General features: G+C 42.8%; 1 protein-coding gene across 20 annotated transcripts in view; it reads right to left on the bottom strand.

The window, feature by feature from the left end:
- Window positions 1–3497: 3497 nt before the first annotated feature.
- SOX6 (SRY-box transcription factor 6) overlaps window positions 3498–21170 on the bottom strand; it is a 472980-nt gene continuing 455307 nt past the window's right edge. For all 20 annotated transcript variants that reach the window (XM_040989053.1, XM_040989047.1, XM_040989045.1 and 17 more), the window contains 2 exons: window positions 19736–19952; window positions 3498–10090 (listed from right to left, as the gene is read on the bottom strand). In XM_040989053.1, the coding sequence (XP_040844987.1) occupies window positions 9787–10090; window positions 19736–19952 (521 nt within the window). In that variant the 3' untranslated portion in view covers window positions 3498–9786. The remainder of the gene's footprint in view (window positions 10091–19735; window positions 19953–21170) is intronic.

Genomic DNA, 21170 nt, shown 5'->3' with positions numbered 1-21170 from the left:
ATCCTTGCATTTACAAAACACCTTCCATGTGCCTGTGCACATGGATAAAGTGAGTATGAACAGGAACCAATCACGGTCAATGTGACACAGTGAGGACACCCAATCAGATGGTTTCAGTATGTTTCACACACTGCCTGAGTGTCAGAGGAATATGGAGGGAGTACTTGCCTACAGGGGCTGGTGGTCAAGCCGGGCATTACTGGAGCAGAAAGGAATGATGCAAGAGGTAAGAGAGAGACTTCGGCAACCAGAGCTTTCTAGTATCTAGTGTCCTGGGTCTGTGTGCACAGCTGGGACTGAGTGAACTGCTCCTGTCCCGACAGCACCTAGAGGGGCCCTGTACCTGGGCAGATGGTGCGGGCTTTGCCTTGTGTCTGGCACACACATCTTCATCTGTGAGAGGAGGCTCCCCATTGGTTGTTCCAGTGAGGAAGGGAGAAGGCTGGATAAGAAGGGAGCCAAGAGTAGACAACTGACCAGAGCAGACTGAAGAGCTAGGACACACTGGCCTGAATAGCATTGGAGCAAGGGAGAGACTGCGAGGACAACCCGGTTACCTGCCAGAAGGTAAGCTTACGTCGGCTTGTGGATGAGCAACACACTGAATAACAGGCAGCCCGAGCACAAGGGCAACACTGGCTCAGCTGTTCCCTCAGTCACTCCTTTCAGTGGATGACTCAGTCTCTCACTCCCAGATTCAGGAATGGAATCCCAAAACACACATCTCCTCCCTGAGCCACTCAACGTGTTCACTCATGCTGGGACAAAATTGGAACGTTTACCAGGCGGGCAGTGGACAGAGGGGGCTCCGCACATACTCTGAACCCTCAGTCAAGGTCAGTTTGTGGGTACCAGCAGAGAAGGAGGTGGCAATACCAGAGCTTCCAAAGGCCATCACTCCTAGATGCCTCTGTTTCCCTCACTGTGACACGGGCCACAGCACCCACAACACATGGGGATAATCAGGACCCAGATCGAGGCCTGCCCCAGGGGTAAGGCAGCCCCTGACCCTGTTGAGAGGTCACAGTCTATTCCATACAAAGGGGGCAATGATCCTTGACATGCCCAGGCCATTGAGTGTACCAGACTATGAGAAATCAGATTACACTTCCTGGAGTCCATAGGCTGAAAACTCGTGGCTGTCCAGGTACCTGGTGCCTTCCCAGGGCTCAGATGCTGCTGGTCTATGGCTGGCAGGACCAATGCCAGTCCTTCACCAACACTTTCCCCATGACGAAGGCCCAAAGGTCGGACTTTCCAATAGTCCTTGTCTCTGAACACAGTGAACGGTGATCTTAGAGCATGCTAAGACAGACCCAGGAAAGCTCCTCTTTTCTGTTCCCCTGCCAGGAAGCCAAGGAGTCAGACAGAGCAGTGACTCTGGACTTGGAGACTGGGCCAGCAGCCCAGTGTAGTTCTCCAAAAAGCACAGAAATGCTCAGTGCCCTCATTCCTGTCACACCAACTTGAAATGGCTCTGCCAGGATGCACAAAGGATGTTTTAACTGACAATGTTCAAGCAAAGGATCCAGTATCTAGATTCCTCTGCAGGTCACTGTGTCAGAGCCTGATCCTCACAGGCACTTGTGCCGCATGTGGAAGCCACACAGCCACAGCGGATGCATTCATTCCATAAGCAAATGTTGCGTTTTGTGTGCCAAGCACCATGCTGGAGGCCAGTGGCACCCAGGCACAGTCCCTGGCTTCAGGGATTTGAAAAGACAGAAGAGACAAACACAGAAACACATCATCACCCTGTGGCCCACGGGGTCTCAGAAGTGCCTTCCAAGTGCCCAAAAGGCAGCTTAAATCTGGGTTGCAGGGAAGATCTCTAGAGGTCATGACATTTAGGCGGCATCTGAAAGACAGGTAGCAGGTTCCCAAGTAGAGAAAAGATCTATTTTAAACAAAAAGAAGTCAGGCCTCAAGGTGGTGGACTACCAGAGTATGAGAGCAGCAGTGAGCGGTTGAAGATGTGCAAAGGGCATGGCAGGAGGTGAGGCTGGCAAAACTGTCGAGACGGCTGCAGGCAAGAGCACTGGGATTTGATTAAATCTACTGTGTAAAGCCTGATGACTTCAGGACATGACAGGAGGGGATGAACGAAAGAAAACTGATGGCAGTGGATGAACTGCAAGTGAGAAAACCTGCGGCTGGAGACCTGCTCAGCGCAGGGGCGGCCACGTGATTGCACACACTTAGGCAACCAGCTTCTGGATGAAGGTCGAGGCATGTCCTTCACGTGGCTCCTGTGTGACAGCGATGCCAACCAAGGCTCCCTGCTGACTCACTGTAAGTCAGGGGAGGCAGTTTCCATCCACACGCTCTGTGTGCAGGCCTACTGCTGGCTGTTTTACTGCTGCCATTTCATGTCACCCCTCTGTGCCTTGGGAGATCAGGGTTATTATTTCATCTTCCAGAGACTCCTCGGGCTCAGAAGAGTTTGTTAGGGAAGGTCTCCCATTTGGCAAGGGGCAGCACCACTATAAGACCCCAGAGACATGTTCATTATGCCTTGGTCTCACCTGCACTTTTAAATCTACAGGCCCAGAAGGGAGGGCTCTAACATTTGTGCCAAATTTTACAATTTGACTGGGGTAAAAAAGAGTTTCATAAATCTGGGCTTTTATAAGACATTTTTTCATAGGAAATTTTTTTTTTAAGTCCCTGGTTTCTTTTTCTCTATTTCATTCTCCAGGGTTGGTTGCAATCAGTGGAATCCACATACTGGCTAGGCTGGTTTGACAAGTCTTCTTTAGGGGCCCTGCTCCCTCCAGTCCCTACCCCACCCTTCATGTCTCAGACTTGCAGCACAGTGAAATGCCTTTGCAAACAGACTAACAGCTAGGTATCAGTGGAAACTGAGCTTCATGCTGGTGGCATCTGAAAGACAGGTGGCAGGTTCCCAAGTAGAGAAATGATCTATTTTATGTTTAAAGTTTCATGCTGGACATGGAGATGGGGGCTCTCCAGTCTGCGGCAGAAGTGACTGAGGAATCAGCCAGGTGCCGCTCCCAACCACAATGGAGGGACAGGTTCCTGAAGTGCAGTGTTTTCCACTCTGGGCCCTGAGGCTTGGAGAAGCTGCTGTCAGATCAAAGTCCAGGCCTCAAGACCTGTTTGTGTGGATCTCAGGCCAAGATGCTCAGAGGTTTCTAAATGGCATCACTCTCATGAAGAAGTCAAGGAAATAGGCTGTGACAGCCGCTCTCATCTTCTCTTGACAAAAATCCACCTTGGACCCTGGCTCCTCCCATCTAAATCCACAAGCATTCCCCGCTCCAGTAGTGTATGCTCTGCAGTGGAGACAGCAGGCTGGTCTCCAGAGGCCAAGGAGTTCCAGAGCTTTGTGAGGCCCAGCCTGGGCCAGGCAGCAGGCAGGGCAGGGAGCGAGAGAGCAGCTAATGGTCGTTGGGGGGGAAGGTACATGCACCGGGGCTTGCTCAGCTTAAGGGCACGAAGACGTGGCAGGGCACAGACAAGGCCATACACAGATGTCATAAAACAAAATTTATCTTTAATTTGTAAGTGTCAACAGCAGTACAAAAGATGGAGTGATGACAACTAGATTAGGGTAGAGAGGACAGTCTTGAGGTAAATGAGCATAAATAGGCAGTTCTTATAGACACTCCCCTGCGGGACCGATGCCCCTCGTGGCATATACATCATCACCCAAGGACAGCATGTTTAACATTTCAGGAAAGCACCTTGTGCAAAAAAGGAAAAAAAAAAAAAAGTAGCTAAGGTGCCAACATCTACCAGGCCAAGACGGTTTGTCTTTCACTTTTGTCTTTTCCCTTACTTATGAGGCAAAGGAGGGGAAGACTCTGAGAAGTACCACTGAGAGATGATCCAATGTTGAGTTTTAGCTCACGTCAATACTGCACAACAAAATCCAAGCAGTTTGTGTGTGTCACACAGCTAAGAACAATGATTCATTCCTTTAAATTTGTGGGTTTTTTTTTTTTTTTCCATTTCTTGAATCCTTAGCAAACTTTTTTTTTTCATTATCAAGAGGAGAGTGAGAAAGATGTGATGGCAACGCTTAAGGTCATTTAAAAACTTTACACTGGACTGTACAAGGTTTTTTTTTCTTTTGATAAACTATTTACATTTTCAGACTTTCAAACATATTCAAAGCAGCAATAGACACTAGTTATTATGTTTTTTTGTTTGTTTTTCTAATTGCCCAAATAGTTACCAGCCATGGGCCAAGTAGGTACCTGCGTTATACAGAGAATTTCTACAAAGAAAATCTGCAGTTAAAATTTGCTCCAGGGTGTATTCAATGCCCTTGGCTTCCCAAGGCTCACACCCACAGTGTTGCTATGGGAACCAAAGCAGAGTACCTGGACAACAGAGGCGCAGTTGTTCCAACAGCCCTCCTCAAACTTTACACTTGGAAACAGCAGCCAGCATGTCAGTCCAGCATGTCAGTGAATTGTGCTGATTAAATTAACATAGAATACAATCTCACAATATACATCACAAACAAATTACAATGTCAGGAAATAAAGAGTTACAGTAAGATAAGTTATGTAGTAACAGCTTATAAGCTTGTCTAAGGTAATAAAAATTTTACATGACAAATACAATAATGAATGAACAGAAATGCTAAGCATTCTAATTTGCTGCAAGCGGAGAAGGGAACAATAAAAGACTGCACTTTCAAAAAAAAATAAAGCAAAACACATATGACAAAGGAAGACAAACGGAGAATGCACATGGGCAGACCTGCAATGTGCGGCATACAAAACAGTTCAATATTTGCACATCCCCCGACTCCAAGAGCACCAGCACTTAGGCCTCGCTTGATGCTTCTGATTCTTCAAGAAGAAATGACTGAGCAAGATGTGTCATGGAGTTGCCTTCAGGCTTTCCTATTGCCACAGACCTTGATGGGAAGAGTGTCTGAGCTAAGCCTCACCTACCCCATCCCGTACCTCTGCCCCAAAGGCGACAGCATTCCAAATGCCTAGTGCTGGAGCTTTGGGAAAGCAATCTCTCTCCAAAGGAAAAGGCAGGATGGGGATTGAACAGGAAATGTGTTTTGCATATTGGGATTTCCGAGGATATTCGCTCAGGAGCAGACTCAATAGGATATGGCATCAGACACAGAACATGACCGGCAGCAACAACAGATACAAGCTGTTTATTAAGGAAGAAAACATGACCTAAGAAAAGGATGCAAGTGCTTTTGTCAAAGGACAGATGAGGTCATACTTATTATTATTATTATTATACTTTGAGAAGTGAGCTTAAGTGCCAACTTGATCCTTACACAAACGTGTACAAAACCAGGCAAGACTATAGCAACCACATGCTGTCATTTTCTCACGAAAAGGAAGACCCAGGAATAACTTCAATACATTCCTCTAGCTGCATTCCTTTGCAGCTGTTGGCACTTGGTGCAGAAGGACTTCACACATTGTGTTAGACTACCAGGTGACTGTGGTGCCTTTCCCTAAGAAGTTGGTAGAAGTCGACTCTGCAAACTGAGCAGACTGAGAGAAGCCACCGCAGCTGTGGCATCAGGGACCCGGGCTGCCTTCATCCTGTGGGGAGATGGGCTTCCCCGCAAAACAATCCCTGCTTTCAGCCTGTGCCTGTGCTCGGAAGCGGCAGCCTGGCTTCCCAAAGAAAGCAGCCTTTAACGTCAGTGCTCAACAGATCACACCCTGTTCAAACAGCCCGGGCTCCCGAGGGGCTAATGTTCAGGGAGGCCGTATTTGACAAGCTCAATTGCACAGTGAGCCCACACCTGAATTTAGAACTTGGCCTAGGAGTCAGGCCTGAGGACGAGGCCGGAGAGTATCAAATACCAAACAAAGCAAACTGATGTGTGCTCCTAAATTGCTGAGCTGCATAGGACCATGCGCAAAGAACAAAGCTGCCGAGCCTCCCTGGCAAAGACACTACCCAGAGTCTCAGCCAACGGAACGACGACCTTGTCGGCCCAGCTGCTGGTGGCTGCACACAGACACCTTTTCTTTCTCTCTCCCTTTCCTTCCTTCCTTCCTCCAGCTCTTCTTTCCTTTCTGTTTCTCTTTCTTTCCTTTCTATTCCATATGGCCCACTTTTGAAGGACAGGATTGTCTCCCAGTGTCCCTTTTCTAAGTGAAAAAGAAAACCCTGATCTTCTAAGTGCTTGAACAAAGTGGATGCACTGTTGACACTGGATTGGAAGGTACAATGAGACAGGGAACGCTGGAAAGGGCTGCCTATTATTTTTGTATTTAATTTACCTGTCAGGGTGGGGCTTTGATTAATGGCCCAGAAGTCAGAGGCAGATTTTTGCCTTTATTATGACATTCATGCTTATTGCTATTAGAGTGTCACAGAACTACTGTAGATTAACATGGATTCACAAAGCACATGGACTCTCTCCTAGCCGTGCTGGAAATGTTTTCAACTCGCCAACTTGTCAGCTCTCTATACAGAAAAGGAAAGTCAGAATCTGTGGATAGTGGATTCTAAACTGCAGGAGAACCCCAGGGAAGGGTTTTGTTGTCCCAGTTACAGGTCGAACAGCCCCGCTGCTGCGGCTGGTAATTCACTATCCCCTGAGTCTGGTGACTCGCCAGCTCTAGTTCCACCTAATGTATATGAACAGAGAACTAAAAGGAAATACATAACTTATAACTCACTAAGTATTCATGAACCAAAAATAAATTCTATTTCTATGTTATATTTATACCATTAGAAAAATCTAAAATGAGATGGTAAAGTCATAAAAACTTTGTTTAAGCCCCATCAAAAATAAAACGAAGTGACCCCTATGATTGTCATTTTTAATTTCTATGGATATTTAGAGCCAAACATGGCTAATAAATAGAATACACAAAAATTATTATGCACAAAATTTAGATCCAAATACAGCATTACTGTTTAATCCAATGAAAGAGACATTTACAATCAGATCATTCCTGAATCACCTTTCTTTTTTGAGAACATGGCTAAAAGTAATTGAACCCCGGTACTGAGGCAGAGCTGGAGCTAAAACAAAGTGTTCATACATACATGTATTTTGCATAAATAAATGAAATAACAAGACATAAAAATGACTCAAATCCGGCAACTGTGAGGCAAGCCCACACGAGTCGAAACAGAGGACTTTTGTTCATGTAGTTTTCGTACAACAGTTTCACATTAGTCAGAAGTGATAAAAAATACCATTTATATCCAGTGCTTATAACACTTACGAAACAACATCTGTGAGTGTGTGTTTTTTGTTTTTGTTTTTTTTGTTTGTTTGTCTGTTTTCTTACTACAAGCAAAATCAAGTTTCAGTCCTAAAGAACAGTCCTTTGTTCTCCACCAGCCCAGAATATTATTTTGGCATGGTCATAAAAACAAACCAAATTAACCTACTATGCTAAATGTTCGCTTTTGTGCAAAATTAATGACATACAATACAATGCTAGCCATACACACTCTACCTATGCAGCAAAATAAAAACAAAGAGGGAGCGAGCACAAGCAGAGAGAAGGAACACTAGGGTGAGCTGAGGAGGAGAGGTATATGATCAAAGAGATCCGTAAGACAATAATAAATAGGCAATTTTTTTTCAAAAAAAAAAATGGCCTCCTCCTCATTTGAAAAAAAAAAATGTACAAAAACAAAGTTTCAATTCCCAACCAATATTAAGAACAAAACATTCCTATGAGTACCTTGAACAGCTTATAGAGAGCACTCCCAGCTAGCGACCTAGCTGGTACCATCTTGGCTAGACCTATTTATTGCTATTAGGTATGGCCGTGAGCACTCTTTAAATAAATACAAAGTAGACTATTTTCTCCCAAGTGATAAAATGGCTCAAGAAATCTGATGGGGCCCTTCCTATGTCTGGTGATCAGATGCTCGGTTGTCCCATGAGGTACACTGTCCCATTCACTGGCACTCTGCCTCTGAAGAACCCCCTGCAGGCAGCAAGGCTGGGTTTCAGGAAGATGGCATAGCAGAACTTCCTGTCACTGAGAGGGAATGAAATCCTGCTGCCTGCCAGCCCAAGTGTCGTTCACCTTGTTTACATGTGAGCATGCCCCAGTGCAGCCGCAGATATAGGAAGCCAACCAGTGTCTGCTGCTCCAGGAGCCACCCGTTCCCCAGAGTGACTAACAGAACCATCCTTTAAAGGGAATGTTCTTCTCCCCCTTCTCCTGCCCTAGGATTCTCTGTTTCCTGATTGTAACATGACTATTTGCCATGATTTTTGCTTGGAGGCTGTCACTTGGTTTCTTGCATCTTGGGGATTTTTGCAAAGAACTCTCTGGATGCGTCAGCTGGGAGAAGGCAACTCAATGTACAAGGGCCAGCCTGTGATAGCTTCCCCATAGGCTCCTGGGTGGCCTGCAAGCCTTGGACTTCAGGTTTGGCTGCAGGAATCTTGCCTGCCTGTCGTCACTGTTGAGCCTTGCTGCTGAACAGAACTTGGGGGCAATGTAATGGACGCAGAGTCTACATTCGTTGTAGAGCTGAATCGGGGGGAGGGGCAGTTCCAGCCAAAGATTGAGGATCACAGTGAACCTCAGGGACACACATGTTTAAGACTAGATACTTACACCCAAACACAGAGCCCTGCAGCCAGATCATCATCCATGTCTAAAAACAATCATGTGGGCTTTTGATAGTATCTTGTTTCAGAAATGCTTCCAGATGCTCTGGGGACATAAAATCACTATGTACACCTTTTATATCTAGCAAGAGAGGGAGGTGAAAAGGGCTGAAAAATTCTTTGGGGGAAGGAAGATGAAAAACAAGAATTATTAAATTAATGCCACCAACATTTTTTAAAAAAAATAAATAGTAAATGGACCCTTGACATTCTGGAATGAATAAATTATTTAAGAGAGAAAATGTGTTAAGACTGAATGTCAGGGTTAAAGGTAAAGGGATAATGGATGTAGTGAGAGGTGGTCTCAGGCAGAGACCACCATGTCGATGTCCTGTGTGGCGATCACTCCGGTGGGTGTAGGTCAGACCACGTCACGCCCAGATGGCACATCAAGAGGCAAACACAGTTGGGTACATGCACTGTGGCAACCTTGCTCCTCCCTTATATCTCTTCTCCAGATTCCTGAGTACTTCACCATTGTTTGGAAAAAAAAAAAATGTGTGTGGTTTGCTATTTTAATTTTAGATGCCAAAGATTGTCTAAGACTTTGCAGTGTCTCCTTTAAGACTTTCAAGAGATTAAGAGTCAAGAGTTAGGAAAAAGTTTGGCACATTCAAAGTTTAACTCTACACATGGAAAAAAGGAATTCCGAGGCCTTCTGAAATGCTCTGCATGCAGCTGCACACGCCGTGGGCTCATCCTGTGTCACGATGTGAAACCCTCAGTTGTTTTCTAAAATAATTCAGAATAAAAACACATTCACAACCTGTAGGCCGGCACAGCATACCTGAGTGAGAATGTTTAACCCCATCTAAAACAGTAACTTAAACCTTTATCAACATCCAAAAGGAAAAAAAAAAGTAAGACAAAAATATAAGACTTGTAAAACAGCTATGGGTTGAGATAAGTTTTCAAGTCCTGGTGTCTCATATTTAATATGTCTTCATCTAAATGAAAACAACAACAACAACAACAATAACAATAACGACAAAAAACTCAAGTTCATGAAAAATCAGGGAAAACTTAATCTGTCTCACACTTTAGGAAACAATTAAGACCATTCTGCTGATGTAATTGTGGAGCCACAAATGCATGCGGGCTCTTTAAGAACTTTTTGTTGTGGGGAAAGGGGTGAAATGTCAGAGTTTTTAAATTCTGCAAACAGAAACTCCTCAGTTGGCACTGACAGCCTCCGGGGCTTCATTTTCACTGCTATAGTCTGATTTGGGATCATCTTCATAGTCATCATACATTTCCATTTCATCTTCTCCATTCATCATCTCGTTTCCAGCTAGGCTCCCGCTGTCTGTCTTCATACCATAAGTGCTCTGGATGACCGGGAGGCTGGGCTCTGGGCTGGCGGAGGTGCTAGAGCAGTCAGATGTCATCTGAGGTGACGGGGTGGTAGTTGCCATAGTAATAGCACCAGGATACACAACACCTGTTCCTGTGGTGATGGGAATCTGAGGCTGCTGCCTGTAGGAATTTAAAACACACACACACACACAAGCACATACCATGAGCTGGTGAGGAAGTATCTTCGGTGTAATATTGCGACACACTCCCCACCCTTCCTAAAGGAGTACCCTGTTTCATTTTCTAAACCAATTACAAAAGGTGAAAAAGGTATTTCCAGGAGGAGTCCTGCCACTCTCAAGCTACTGTTGGGAGTTATATATTATAATGGAGTCAGCAGGGTGGCTTAACATGCTAACACTCTGCTTGTGCATACCTGTTCTAGTATGAGCTGCTCTAATGTGATCTAGTTCCTTGCTTACAGATTAGGAAAGCAGTGGAGGCTTTCCTGATCATCGGCTCCTGCAGTCACATGGAAGAACCACAAGAAGTTTTTCTAGCTCCTGGTTTCACATCAGCTCATTTTTGGCCTTTGTGCCATTTGGGGGGTCAACCAGTGAATGGAACGTCTTTCTCTCTCTCTCTCTCTGTTTCTGTCTCAACTCTGCAAATCTACCTTTCAAATAAAAATTTTAAAAATCTTAAAAAAAAAAAGACTGCAGCAATGTGTAGAAGATTTTGCAATGTGAAGGCACAGTTTGTTTTTTAATGTAACAAATGTGGCAAGGCTTGGCTAACACTTGGCGTTAGGAACAAGTATTTCAGTTAATTCCAAAAGTTATGAGTGAGATCACTTTCTTAAGAACATTTTTTTAAAGACTAGTGGCATGAGGTATATTAAAATGACTGTTAAGCAGGTTTAGTTCACTTTCATCTTATTCTCAGAAGCGTACAGAGAAAAGATCACACGATAAAGCACTAAGCATGTCCCCAAGAATCAGATTTAGCAAAGCATCTACTTGTTATCCGTGCAAGTATCTACTCATTGCTGTCTGAACTCGTAGGGAGGAATTTCCATGCAGAACGTCACAGATGACATTACTGCTGAGGCCCTGGGCTGCAGTTGTGGGTAGGGAGGAGCTGGGATGGGAGGGGTCTGCAGTAAAGAGCAGGGAGCCAGCTCTCCAACATAATCAAATAACAGCCCCAGCTACGATGCTGCAGCCTGGGCAGCAACTTCCACGAAGCATCTCTTCATACAGGGACCCTGGGACCAAAAACTGACGAGATCCTTTTGGGAAGGTAGTCTCCACCTCTGCAGGGAGACCTAGCTGCTCCGTCTCTCAATGTCTCTTGAGCATCCTGATACATGAGAACCAAAATTCCACCTAGCTCAGAGACAGACTAGGACTGAAACAATATTTTTGTAGATTGCAATATTCACCAACGGTTTCTGTCTTTGTGGTCAGTAAGTCATAGTTCATGTGTTTAAAATGTCAAGTTAACTCTCCTTAATTTCCACATATTTATTTAAGATGGGGGTTTGATGAAGTTTGGATGGGCCAGTCCATCTTTCTTCCAATCAGGCCTTCAGACCAGTCGCCATCTGCAAATTGCCTGTTGCCCTATACCTTATCATTGGCACTTCCTATCAGCTTTACTTCTCCAGGAAATCACCCTGAACCGATGAGGAGAGGGCTGTGTTGGCAGTTCTTTCTAGGACAGGCTCAGAAGGAGCTTAATTTTCCCAGAAAAGACCACATACCCTATGGCCTAGCAGGAGGAGGAGAGATACATAGTAAGACATTTGCTCATGCTCCCTTTCAAAACTTTCAATCACTGTGAGTGAGGCATGCCAACTCACAAATGTGCCATTTACTCTTCATACAGAACATCTCCCTAGCCCATTCCTTCTATTCTCCTAGACAATTGCTTCACACTTTCTCAACTCACCCCTTTAGTGCTCAACTTCTTTTCCCTTCATCCTCTCTATATGCTGATGACCTGACTTTCCAATTCAGGGAGAAAGTAGAAACAATCAGAAAAAACTTTTCACAAGATTCTACAACCACACTGACTAATCTGCACACACACACACAGACAGTGTCTGTAGCTCTCTCTGTCTTCCTGTATTTTGAATCTGTCCACAAGCCAACATCAGACCAAACCCCTTGCTTGTGCACCACTCACTCTACCAGTGCTCAATCAGTAAGGGTATATTTCTCACAACTGTCCTTTAGTTGCACCATCAGCTTTCCTCTCTCCTGCACCATTTCCCTCACACATGCCATGATCACCTATACTTTTAAAACAAAATTTCTCTTGATTCAGATACTCATCCAGACCCGCTTCAGTTCTCCTACTTCCTTTAAACCAAAATTCATTGAAAGGCTGCCTCTCTCCATTTCTCCTACTCAATTCTTAAAGTCCATTAGTCATTCCCAATACTCCACTGAAGTTCATGATCAGATCAACAATGATCTCCAGGCTGTTAAACACAAAAGCTAGTTCTTGCTCCTCAGCTGACTCGATATGACATAAGCACTCTTTGTCACTTATCTCCTTGCTAAAACATCTTGCTTGTTCATCTTCTCGCATACCAAATTCTCTTGTTCTTCTCTTCCCACACCAGTGGCTGCTGCTTCCAGACCCCTTTGTGCTTCCTTCTCAGTTTCCTGACATATAAGCTCTAAAGTACACAATGAATCAAGCCTTTAAACCTCTTCTCTTTCTTAAGTGTACCCCTTAACAATTTTGTCCAGTTCCATGGCATTAAATAATACCAAGGTACCCACAAATTCCAGACTCAAGTGTATAACAGCTTATTTTATTTGGCTGTCTAAATATCACCTCAGACTCACAGGTGAAAAGGTGAACTCCTCCCTGTTCTTCTCATCACTGCCATCCTGATCACATCTAATGCTTACATTGTGACTTTACAGTCGTTCAGGCCAATTCTTAGGAACCGAATTTTTTCAAATGGTTCATTCAAACTGTCGGAAAATCCTGCTGGTTCTCTCAAGAATATATTCAGAATCCATCCAGTTCTTGCCACCTCTACTTCTAGAAAGGCTGCCAAGGCACCATCACCATCAGCGCTAACATGGCTAATGGAGATACCCTGGCCACTCTGCTGTAGCCATTTCCCCTTCATTCACACTTCTCAGCATCGCAGGCAGAATGATCCTCACAAAGCCTAAATCACATCACGGCACTTTCCTGTTTACCATCCTTCAATGCCTTTCCATCTCACAAAGTGAAAAATTTGAAGTCTGCATGTCTTTTTACAACCTAACTGACTCCCTGTCACCTCTCTGACACACATGACGAGATTTACATACTCATAGTGTTTCTGTTATTCTGGCCTTTTGACATCTTCTTTAAGAAGCCAAAGACAACCTTTCCCCAGGACCTCTGAAGTTGCTGTTTTCTCAGCCTGTTTCTCCCAGATATCTGCTCAAACCTGCACAAAACAGTTTTCCATACTACTTCATTTGAAATTGCTACCTATTCTTCAAAACTCCTTTCCCCTTTCCTTTCCTTTGATCTAAGGCACTTACTACTCTCTTAGAATTTATGTCTTCATTTACTGATTGATAATATGATTTTTACCACTAGAAAATAAACCTTGAAACTGTGGCGCAGCAGGCTAGTCTTCCACCTTCAAGCACTGGCATTCCCATATGGGTACTGGTTTGTGTCCTGGCTGTTTCATTTCCCATCCAGCGTCCTGCTTATGACCTGGGAAAGCAGCAGAGGACAGCCAAAACCTTGGGACTCTGTACCCGCATGGGAGACTTGGAAGAAGCTCCTGGTTCCTGGCCTTGGCTCAGCTTAGTTCCAAATGTTGTAGTCACTTGGGGAGTGAACCAATGGATGGAAGATTTTTCTCTCTGTCTCTCCTTCTCTCTGTAAATATGACTTTCTAATAAAAAATAAACAAACCTTTTCAAAAGAGAAATCTCCACAGGACATAGATGTCTATTGCCATGACTCTAGAGCCTGGACAAAATCTAGATGTTCTAGAGAATTGAAATGACCCGAGCTTGACTGCTGCATTCCTTTGGGGAATGACCCAGTAGATGTAAGATCTCTCTCCCACTCTGCTTCTGTAACTCTGTCCTTCAAATAAATAAGTGAATAAATAAATAAATATTTAATTTAAAAAATAAAGGAAATCCATGATGGTTGTCTGCTTCAAGTGTGTAATGTCTGAAGCCACTGTTAAGTTATAACTGATTCTATGGATGAAAAGTCATAAGCTCATTGTCACATTGATTTTGTAATATTATTGCTATTAACAAGATCAGATGAAATTAAAAACAAGTGAGCACAGATAACTGCGAGGAATCCCAGCTGTTTCTCCATCCTACCTATCTTATATATTCTTCATTTCAGGGAAAATTCTTCGTTGCCCTTCTTTTCTCTTATTGAACACTTCCATTTTTACCCCTGATGTTCACGTTCTCCATTATATTATACAGGAATCAACTTTCCACCAGCCTGATCAACCAAAAACCACAAATCACGTCTTCAAGGATGCCCTGCCATTGGCTGGCCCAAATGCACAGTCATCTCTCTTCTTCTAAACCTCACTTTTCCTTATCTGTGATATCAGGATCAGCTTTTCACTAGACACTATGCTCCGTGTTCCATGTGAGCACGTGTGTAACTATTATTTGCTAATACATCCACACATATCCTACTGTATCATTCTCTTAAAGCTCATATATACAGAAATAATTCCTTCTGTTCTCTATTAATTCCTTCTGTTCTCTAATAATTTGGCACAGGACTGGATAGCTCGCAGGTTTCAAACAGGCCCTTACCAATTGACTGACTAATCAATGAACAAAATGAAAAGCCTAGCCAGCAGGCTCAACCTTTGTCTGTGAGGAATTGCTTTCCTAAAAAGCATTTTCCTTCCTTTACTGATCAATTTCAAACTCAAAGTCCAAACACTGCAGATTTCACACACAGGAATAGCTGCCAGGTATTGGGTTGTACAAATAATATATGTGCTCATCAAAACAAAAGCTATAGACGTTTGTAAAATTGTATACCAGAAGCTGACACGACCAGAGCTAGGGAAAATGCCTCCCTTCCGGAACAAGAGGTCTCAAGGAGCTCAGCATTGCTGTGCAATTTCCAAGTCTCAGAATGATATCAGAGGTGTAAGCTAAGTTTGTAATTTAGACAGGGAAGACATAATAATTATGTTGGGAAGGCCCCTTGGCTTCCTGATCCTCAGACCTTTGCATAATCCATGAAGGCTCAGGTTTCACGTCCCATCTCAGTAGCTGATATTGCAGGATGGCATGGAACCAGTAGCAACCTACTGGGGGTTCTGATCCAGCTTCTACATAGGAAGCCAGCACTGAAAACGGTTTCGTTAGTTTATATTAATTCAACTACATTTGTAAGCATCTTCTAAGCTTAATTCAACCTTGCTTGAATTAATATCAAAATGGAAAGTGCCCAAATAACATCTAGCATAAGACACTGGAAATAATTCTACTGTATAGTATGACATATGAGAGCATTTAAAAAAGTTTGTGGAAAATGCATATTATGGAAAAACTATACATAGGCTTCAACTTTCATTTACACCAAAATAAACTTAACTCTAATTTCATTTTTCTTTAAGCCTTTTGAAGTACTCTCATATCTACTTGGCACACGGCAATATTTTTCTAGAATAACAAGTATTCTAATTTAGGTCTTACCATGTGCCAGACATTGTTCTAAGCACTTTGCATATAAATTATTCAATCTTCAGAGGGGTCTTATGTCACTGGTATTATTGCCATTCTTATTCTACATTCAAGAAAACTGAGACATGGAGAGTTTAAATAAATTTCCCTTGGGAGAGCAGGGGTACGGAGGAATGAAGAGTGATATGCATTAGTTCCTGTAGTAAGAAAGAAGTGCATCTAGTAAGAGAAGCAGGCTAGTCTGGCCCTAGAAGTGATGCTCTCGACCACTGCACTATACAGTCTCTAAACAATTTGTAGTCTCTAATTGAAAGGTATGTGTAAAGGGGGAAAAGACATGTGTTTCATATTCACATAAGCCTGGTTTAAATTTCGATACTACTGTTTGCTAGCTGTGTGGCCTTGGACAAATTATTCAACATCTCTGAATATTATACATTTTTCAACCCTATAGAGGAGATTATATTGCTTATTATGTAAATCTGTGGTATTAGCAATAATCTGTATAATCTACTCAGCACAGCATTTGGCACACATTAAAACAGAGCCCCAAATTCAGTATTTTATGGTACTTGAATAATTCCCTTTAATTCACAGGTAACAATGTGAATATCCTTCCGAATAAAAGGAAGTGTATCTGGTTACAGCTCTTTGGGAAGAGACATCATGGCAGCCATATGTACTCTAATGAATATCATTTCCACATGATAGTGATCTCTGTCAGGATTTTTACAAAACTCTGACACTTTTATCTGCCAACGGAAGGGGTTAACTCTAAGGTAAGAGCAACTGTACTTCTCTCCATGTTATTGATAAATTCATCTCGTAACAGCTAAGAAAAAAAAACCTAACTCATCAGATACAGTTGAGCTGTCAGTAAAATGTAAGAAAAGGTTGAGTAATACATATGTTTTATTGGCTTACAAGTTACGTATGCCTTTTTCAAATCAGCTATAAAAATTGATCTCATCCCCATCTCATCAGGAAGTCAATAACAAACTGAATTTTTTTGTTGTTTTTCTCCTTACTACTCTTGTAATAACCTCAGATACAATGAAGATCCATTTCCAAAGAGGAACCCGAGGGAGTTAGTCTATCAGACACAACTACTTAGGACAGAATACAAATCTGCACATGGAAAAACTACCTGACTCAATGCTGTAAGTATTACCCAACTGGAGAGAAGCCCCTGCTCTGTGTTGAAGATTAAAGAATCAGATATACTGAAAGCCCTCAATCTTTTTCCGCATCCTGTAGCGACCCTTCCATGAGGGAACCTTCCCACATTGCCAGGAATAGTGCTTATAGTTTCAAAATTTCACAATCAAGGAGTTAATTTTCTGCCTAAGAGTTCTTGCTCAAAATGTGGAACCACAGCCATGACTGTCAGGATAGGCAGTGGGGTGGGTTTGCAGGAAACGTGGTAAGGGCAGTTTCTGAGTTGCTCTGGATGCTGGAGGCTGAGACTTGGACTGGAACCTTTGCTCTCTGTCACCTCCAGGAGCAACAGGAACAGTTTCCTTTTTGGATTTAGAGAATGGTGTGATTCATATCTGTTAAACATCTAGTACATACTAGACACTCAATAGATGGTAGGTGTTATTAAGCTGTGTAGTTTTTTGTTTGTTTGTTTAAATTTTACACATAGTGGTATATGTTGAGGTCTTTTTATCCACAGCTGTTTTAATGACGGTAAACAGTATGACAACTTATAGTTCCAAATGAATGTCTGAGATGCAAAACAATATCTTTGATAGCCTTCCAGACGATGGTGCAAAAGACATACTTGAGTATCACTGAGCATAGAGGACATGAATGGAGAAAAGGGCAGGACTCACCAAAGATCCTCAAATTGAAAAATTGGGTCCTTTGTTCAAAAGAGACAATCTAAGAGATACACTACCAGCATTTAAAGACGTTTATCAAGGTCAGACACCTGTTTCTTGCTACCTGTGACTACGCTATCTAAGGGCGTCATGAATTGGTGTTTCATAAATCTTCTAACCTTGTGTTACTAGTCCAGTTATATTCCACTGAACTTTTTGATATGAAAGCATTACTATGAAAATGCAAGTATTTATAGTACAGAAGAATTTGATAATTCTATTTGGATATTCATATTGGGATTTCTGAATAACAAAGTGGCTTAAGGGCCTCTTTACCTCTCTATACTTTGTCACAGTATAAAGAAATTCATTGATGATCTAGTGTGATATAAAATGTGATGTTACCATGATACACATGAAATAGCAGTAACATTGATGATAGTAATGATTACTGATACATACTAAATAAATATTAAATGCTAATGCTAATGCTAGAGTTCACTTTCATTGATATCCTGCTAAACACTTGATGAAGTAGCTTGAGAAATATTGCTTAGTGCAAGCATTGTTGCATAGAGGTTAAAGCCTCTGCCTGTAACACCAGCACCAAGATGAGAAGTGGAGCAGCAGCTCCCCTCTAATGGCCTGGGAAAAGCAGTGGAAGATGTCTCAAATGTTTGGGCCTCTGTCATCAATATGGGAGACCTGATGGAGTCGCTGGCTTCTGGCTATGCCCCAGTCCAACCCTGACTGTTACAGCCATCTGGGGAATGAACCAGAGGATAGAAACTTTCACTCACTCTCTCTCTCTTTCTCTCTGTCTCTCTCTCCCTCTCTATCTCTCTCCCTCTCTCCTTCCCTTTTGTCTTTCTTCTCTTTCTCTTCTCTCTCTCTCCCTGCATCATTCTAAGTTTCAAATATCAACAAATAAGATTTTTTAAATTGCCTCATTGAATCTTCTCAATAATTGTACAAGATGGGTACAATTTGTGTTTCACTTTACCCATTAAAAAACAGAAAAGAAAAGAAATAACTTGCCCAGGTTGGTGGCACAGACGGCCTCTGAATTCTCACAGCTGAGCCCAGAGTGCACGCTCCTTCCCCACTCTGCTGAGATCCATCTGCCAGGCTATCTTCACAGGCTTTTCTCCTTTTCTGAAGTCTGACAATTTACTATTCCAAATTAATTTTAAACACATGCTTCTGAAATCAACTTTTAATTCCACAGGGGTTACTTTCGGAGTGTTCTCAGAAATAAACAGCTCCTTATTTCTCCTTTAGGTATTTTTTTTTTCTACCTTTAAGTGAAGCCCTCTTTGCCCCTGGAACAGCACAGCTCTGGTTCTCCTTCAAGTGGCAAGTGAACGCAGCTTCCGGTTTTGCTCACCCTACTCCCACCCACCTTATGCCCTTGCCTAATCCTCTTCTCTCTTGGACTCCAGTTGCCTTAGGTTTTACCTCCAGAATGGTCCCCCTGACTCCCGTGCCCACCCCTCCCAATTTCCCTGCCCTCCCCCCGCCCCCGAGGTCTGAGTGTGCTGGAATTTAAAGGCATCTGTGTCCCCACTTATCCTGGCTACTGTGGTTATAAGAAGACTCTTTTGAATGCAGACAGTCAGTCAGCCAAGTCGAAATTTATACCAGAAATCTATTACCTAATTTTTAAACAAAATGACATGAAATCAGACTTGAAGATATCAAAAACATGTCTAGTTTCTGATTTAAACAAGAAAATCCACATTGTTACTGTTTCCACCACAGCCTAATTTACTGCAACAGGAGTTCTGGATCTTATGCCAAAAAATGAGATCCTCTAACCAATGTCAAGGCCAATTATCTTGTGGCAGATCCCACAACAAAAGCAGACTATTGTGATTAGAGTCAGAAGCACCACCCAGAGACGCTGGAGAGCTTCTGGGGAATTCTTACAGCTTGCTTTTTTTTTTTCCCTCCCTCTGTGTGTCTGTTTAAATAAACTATCATAAACTCTGTGTGTGGGCACTGAGTGTCTTCGATCCCTCTGGGACAATGGAGAGGGTGATCGGCTGGGAGTGAGCCACTGCAGCTCTGTGTGGATTTCAGCAGAAGCTGCATTACGAGTCTATGTGCTCATGACACAGCATAGATGGCCATGGTCAAGCCGCTTCAGGATGCCACAATCTCCTGTCTTCCCCAATGGGTTTTCCCAAACATTACCAATAGCCAACTGATGGTTTCTTATTGGTAAAATTAAAACAAAACAAACAAAACACAAAAAACAGGTGGCTGAATTCGGGAATACTTACCCCACGGTAAAGAACTGCCTCATCTCTTGTCTCCGAGACCTCATCAGTTGCTTATACTCCCCGATCCGGAGCTTTTTGCCATCAACAATGCAGGTGCGTTTCGGTCGGGGTTTGTATTTATAGTTTGGGTACTTCTCTAAGTGAATCTTGCTTAGCCGGGCCTGCTCTTCATAATAAGGTTGTTTCTCCTGGTTGGACATGGATTTCCAGCGAGATCCTAGGCACGAAAAATATTCTTAGGAATCTAAGAGGCCAAGGTAACATATTCCAAGCAGCTAGGACCAGATATGCCTTTCACAATGCTTCATTCACTTCCACCCCAGGTAGCTCCTACTATCACATACCACAGAGCATCCCAATGCTATATTGAATATAATGATTTTATTATCCTACTAGATAACTTAAGGCTGACACGTGTCTCTACTGCTTCAAGTTCATTCCCACCTCAAGGTCACTGGGGTCCATCTGTCCATCTCTTTCAAAGGTTTACAAGTCTAATGTTCTGAAGCATACTTTCGAGAAGTAAAGCTCTTAGTCCCAGCAGTGCAAACCTCTTCCACACTCTAAGTATAATTAGAAAAGCTTTCCTTTGATAAGATGTCAGCAGATGCAGACAGCCTTCCACTTATAAAAAGCTACTGTGCACACTGCTTCCCCTGACCTAGGGTAATTAAAAAAACCTAAACTCTACTTAAGAAGTTACAGCTTTAGAACCGGAAGATACAGTTGGAATTATATATACCATTTTCAAGTACTGTAAACGTTCATTGAAAGCTGTATCCAAAAAAAGTACGAAAATTTTTAATTCGGTTTATACAGGAAGAAGGCAAAGTATTCACTTCTCCAATACTGTTTATAAAGAATGATCTAAACACTTGACGAAGCAGGGATGTGTTTTTTTACGTGTATCAAATTGCATTTTTGTGTCTTGCTGGTGAAGAAAGCGGTAACAGCTGTGCCGACTGGACGTTAGCTATTCTTCAGGGGAGATTTTTTCATACATAAACAAATGGAAAAGTTGTACAAATATTCTCTGTAGCCAGCAATCTCCTCGTCTGCCCTAATAGCACATCAATCCCTGTTCTTTCCTGGTTGTTGTGCAAAAGTTGTGTGGAATGTCTCTGCAGACCGGCATCTCCGTGTTCCTCTGGCCCCCAGAAGCATAAAACCCTGGTGAAAGGAGGATTGATACTCCTAGAATGCGTGTGTTTCCAAGTTTACATTTGATGAATATACTTTCTGTATCCCCAATATAGTCTTCACAGGATACACACCAATAATATAGATTCTCATGGCTGCCAAAATGCAAACAGAGAAGTTCTATGCCCATCTGAAAGCTTATCTACATTGCTACCGCAAAGGCAGGAAAAATATGAAAATTTCAATTACAGATTCAGACTGTAAGGCTAGGAAAGCACTGATTTTTGTAAAGACT

This window comes from Ochotona curzoniae, unplaced genomic scaffold (genome assembly GCF_017591425.1).
Source record: "Ochotona curzoniae isolate NIBS_2020 unplaced genomic scaffold, NIBS_Ocur_1.0 contig_517, whole genome shotgun sequence".
Lineage (NCBI taxonomy): Eukaryota > Metazoa > Chordata > Mammalia > Lagomorpha > Ochotonidae > Ochotona > Ochotona curzoniae.
This window is presented reverse-complemented; position numbering and strand designations above follow the sequence as displayed.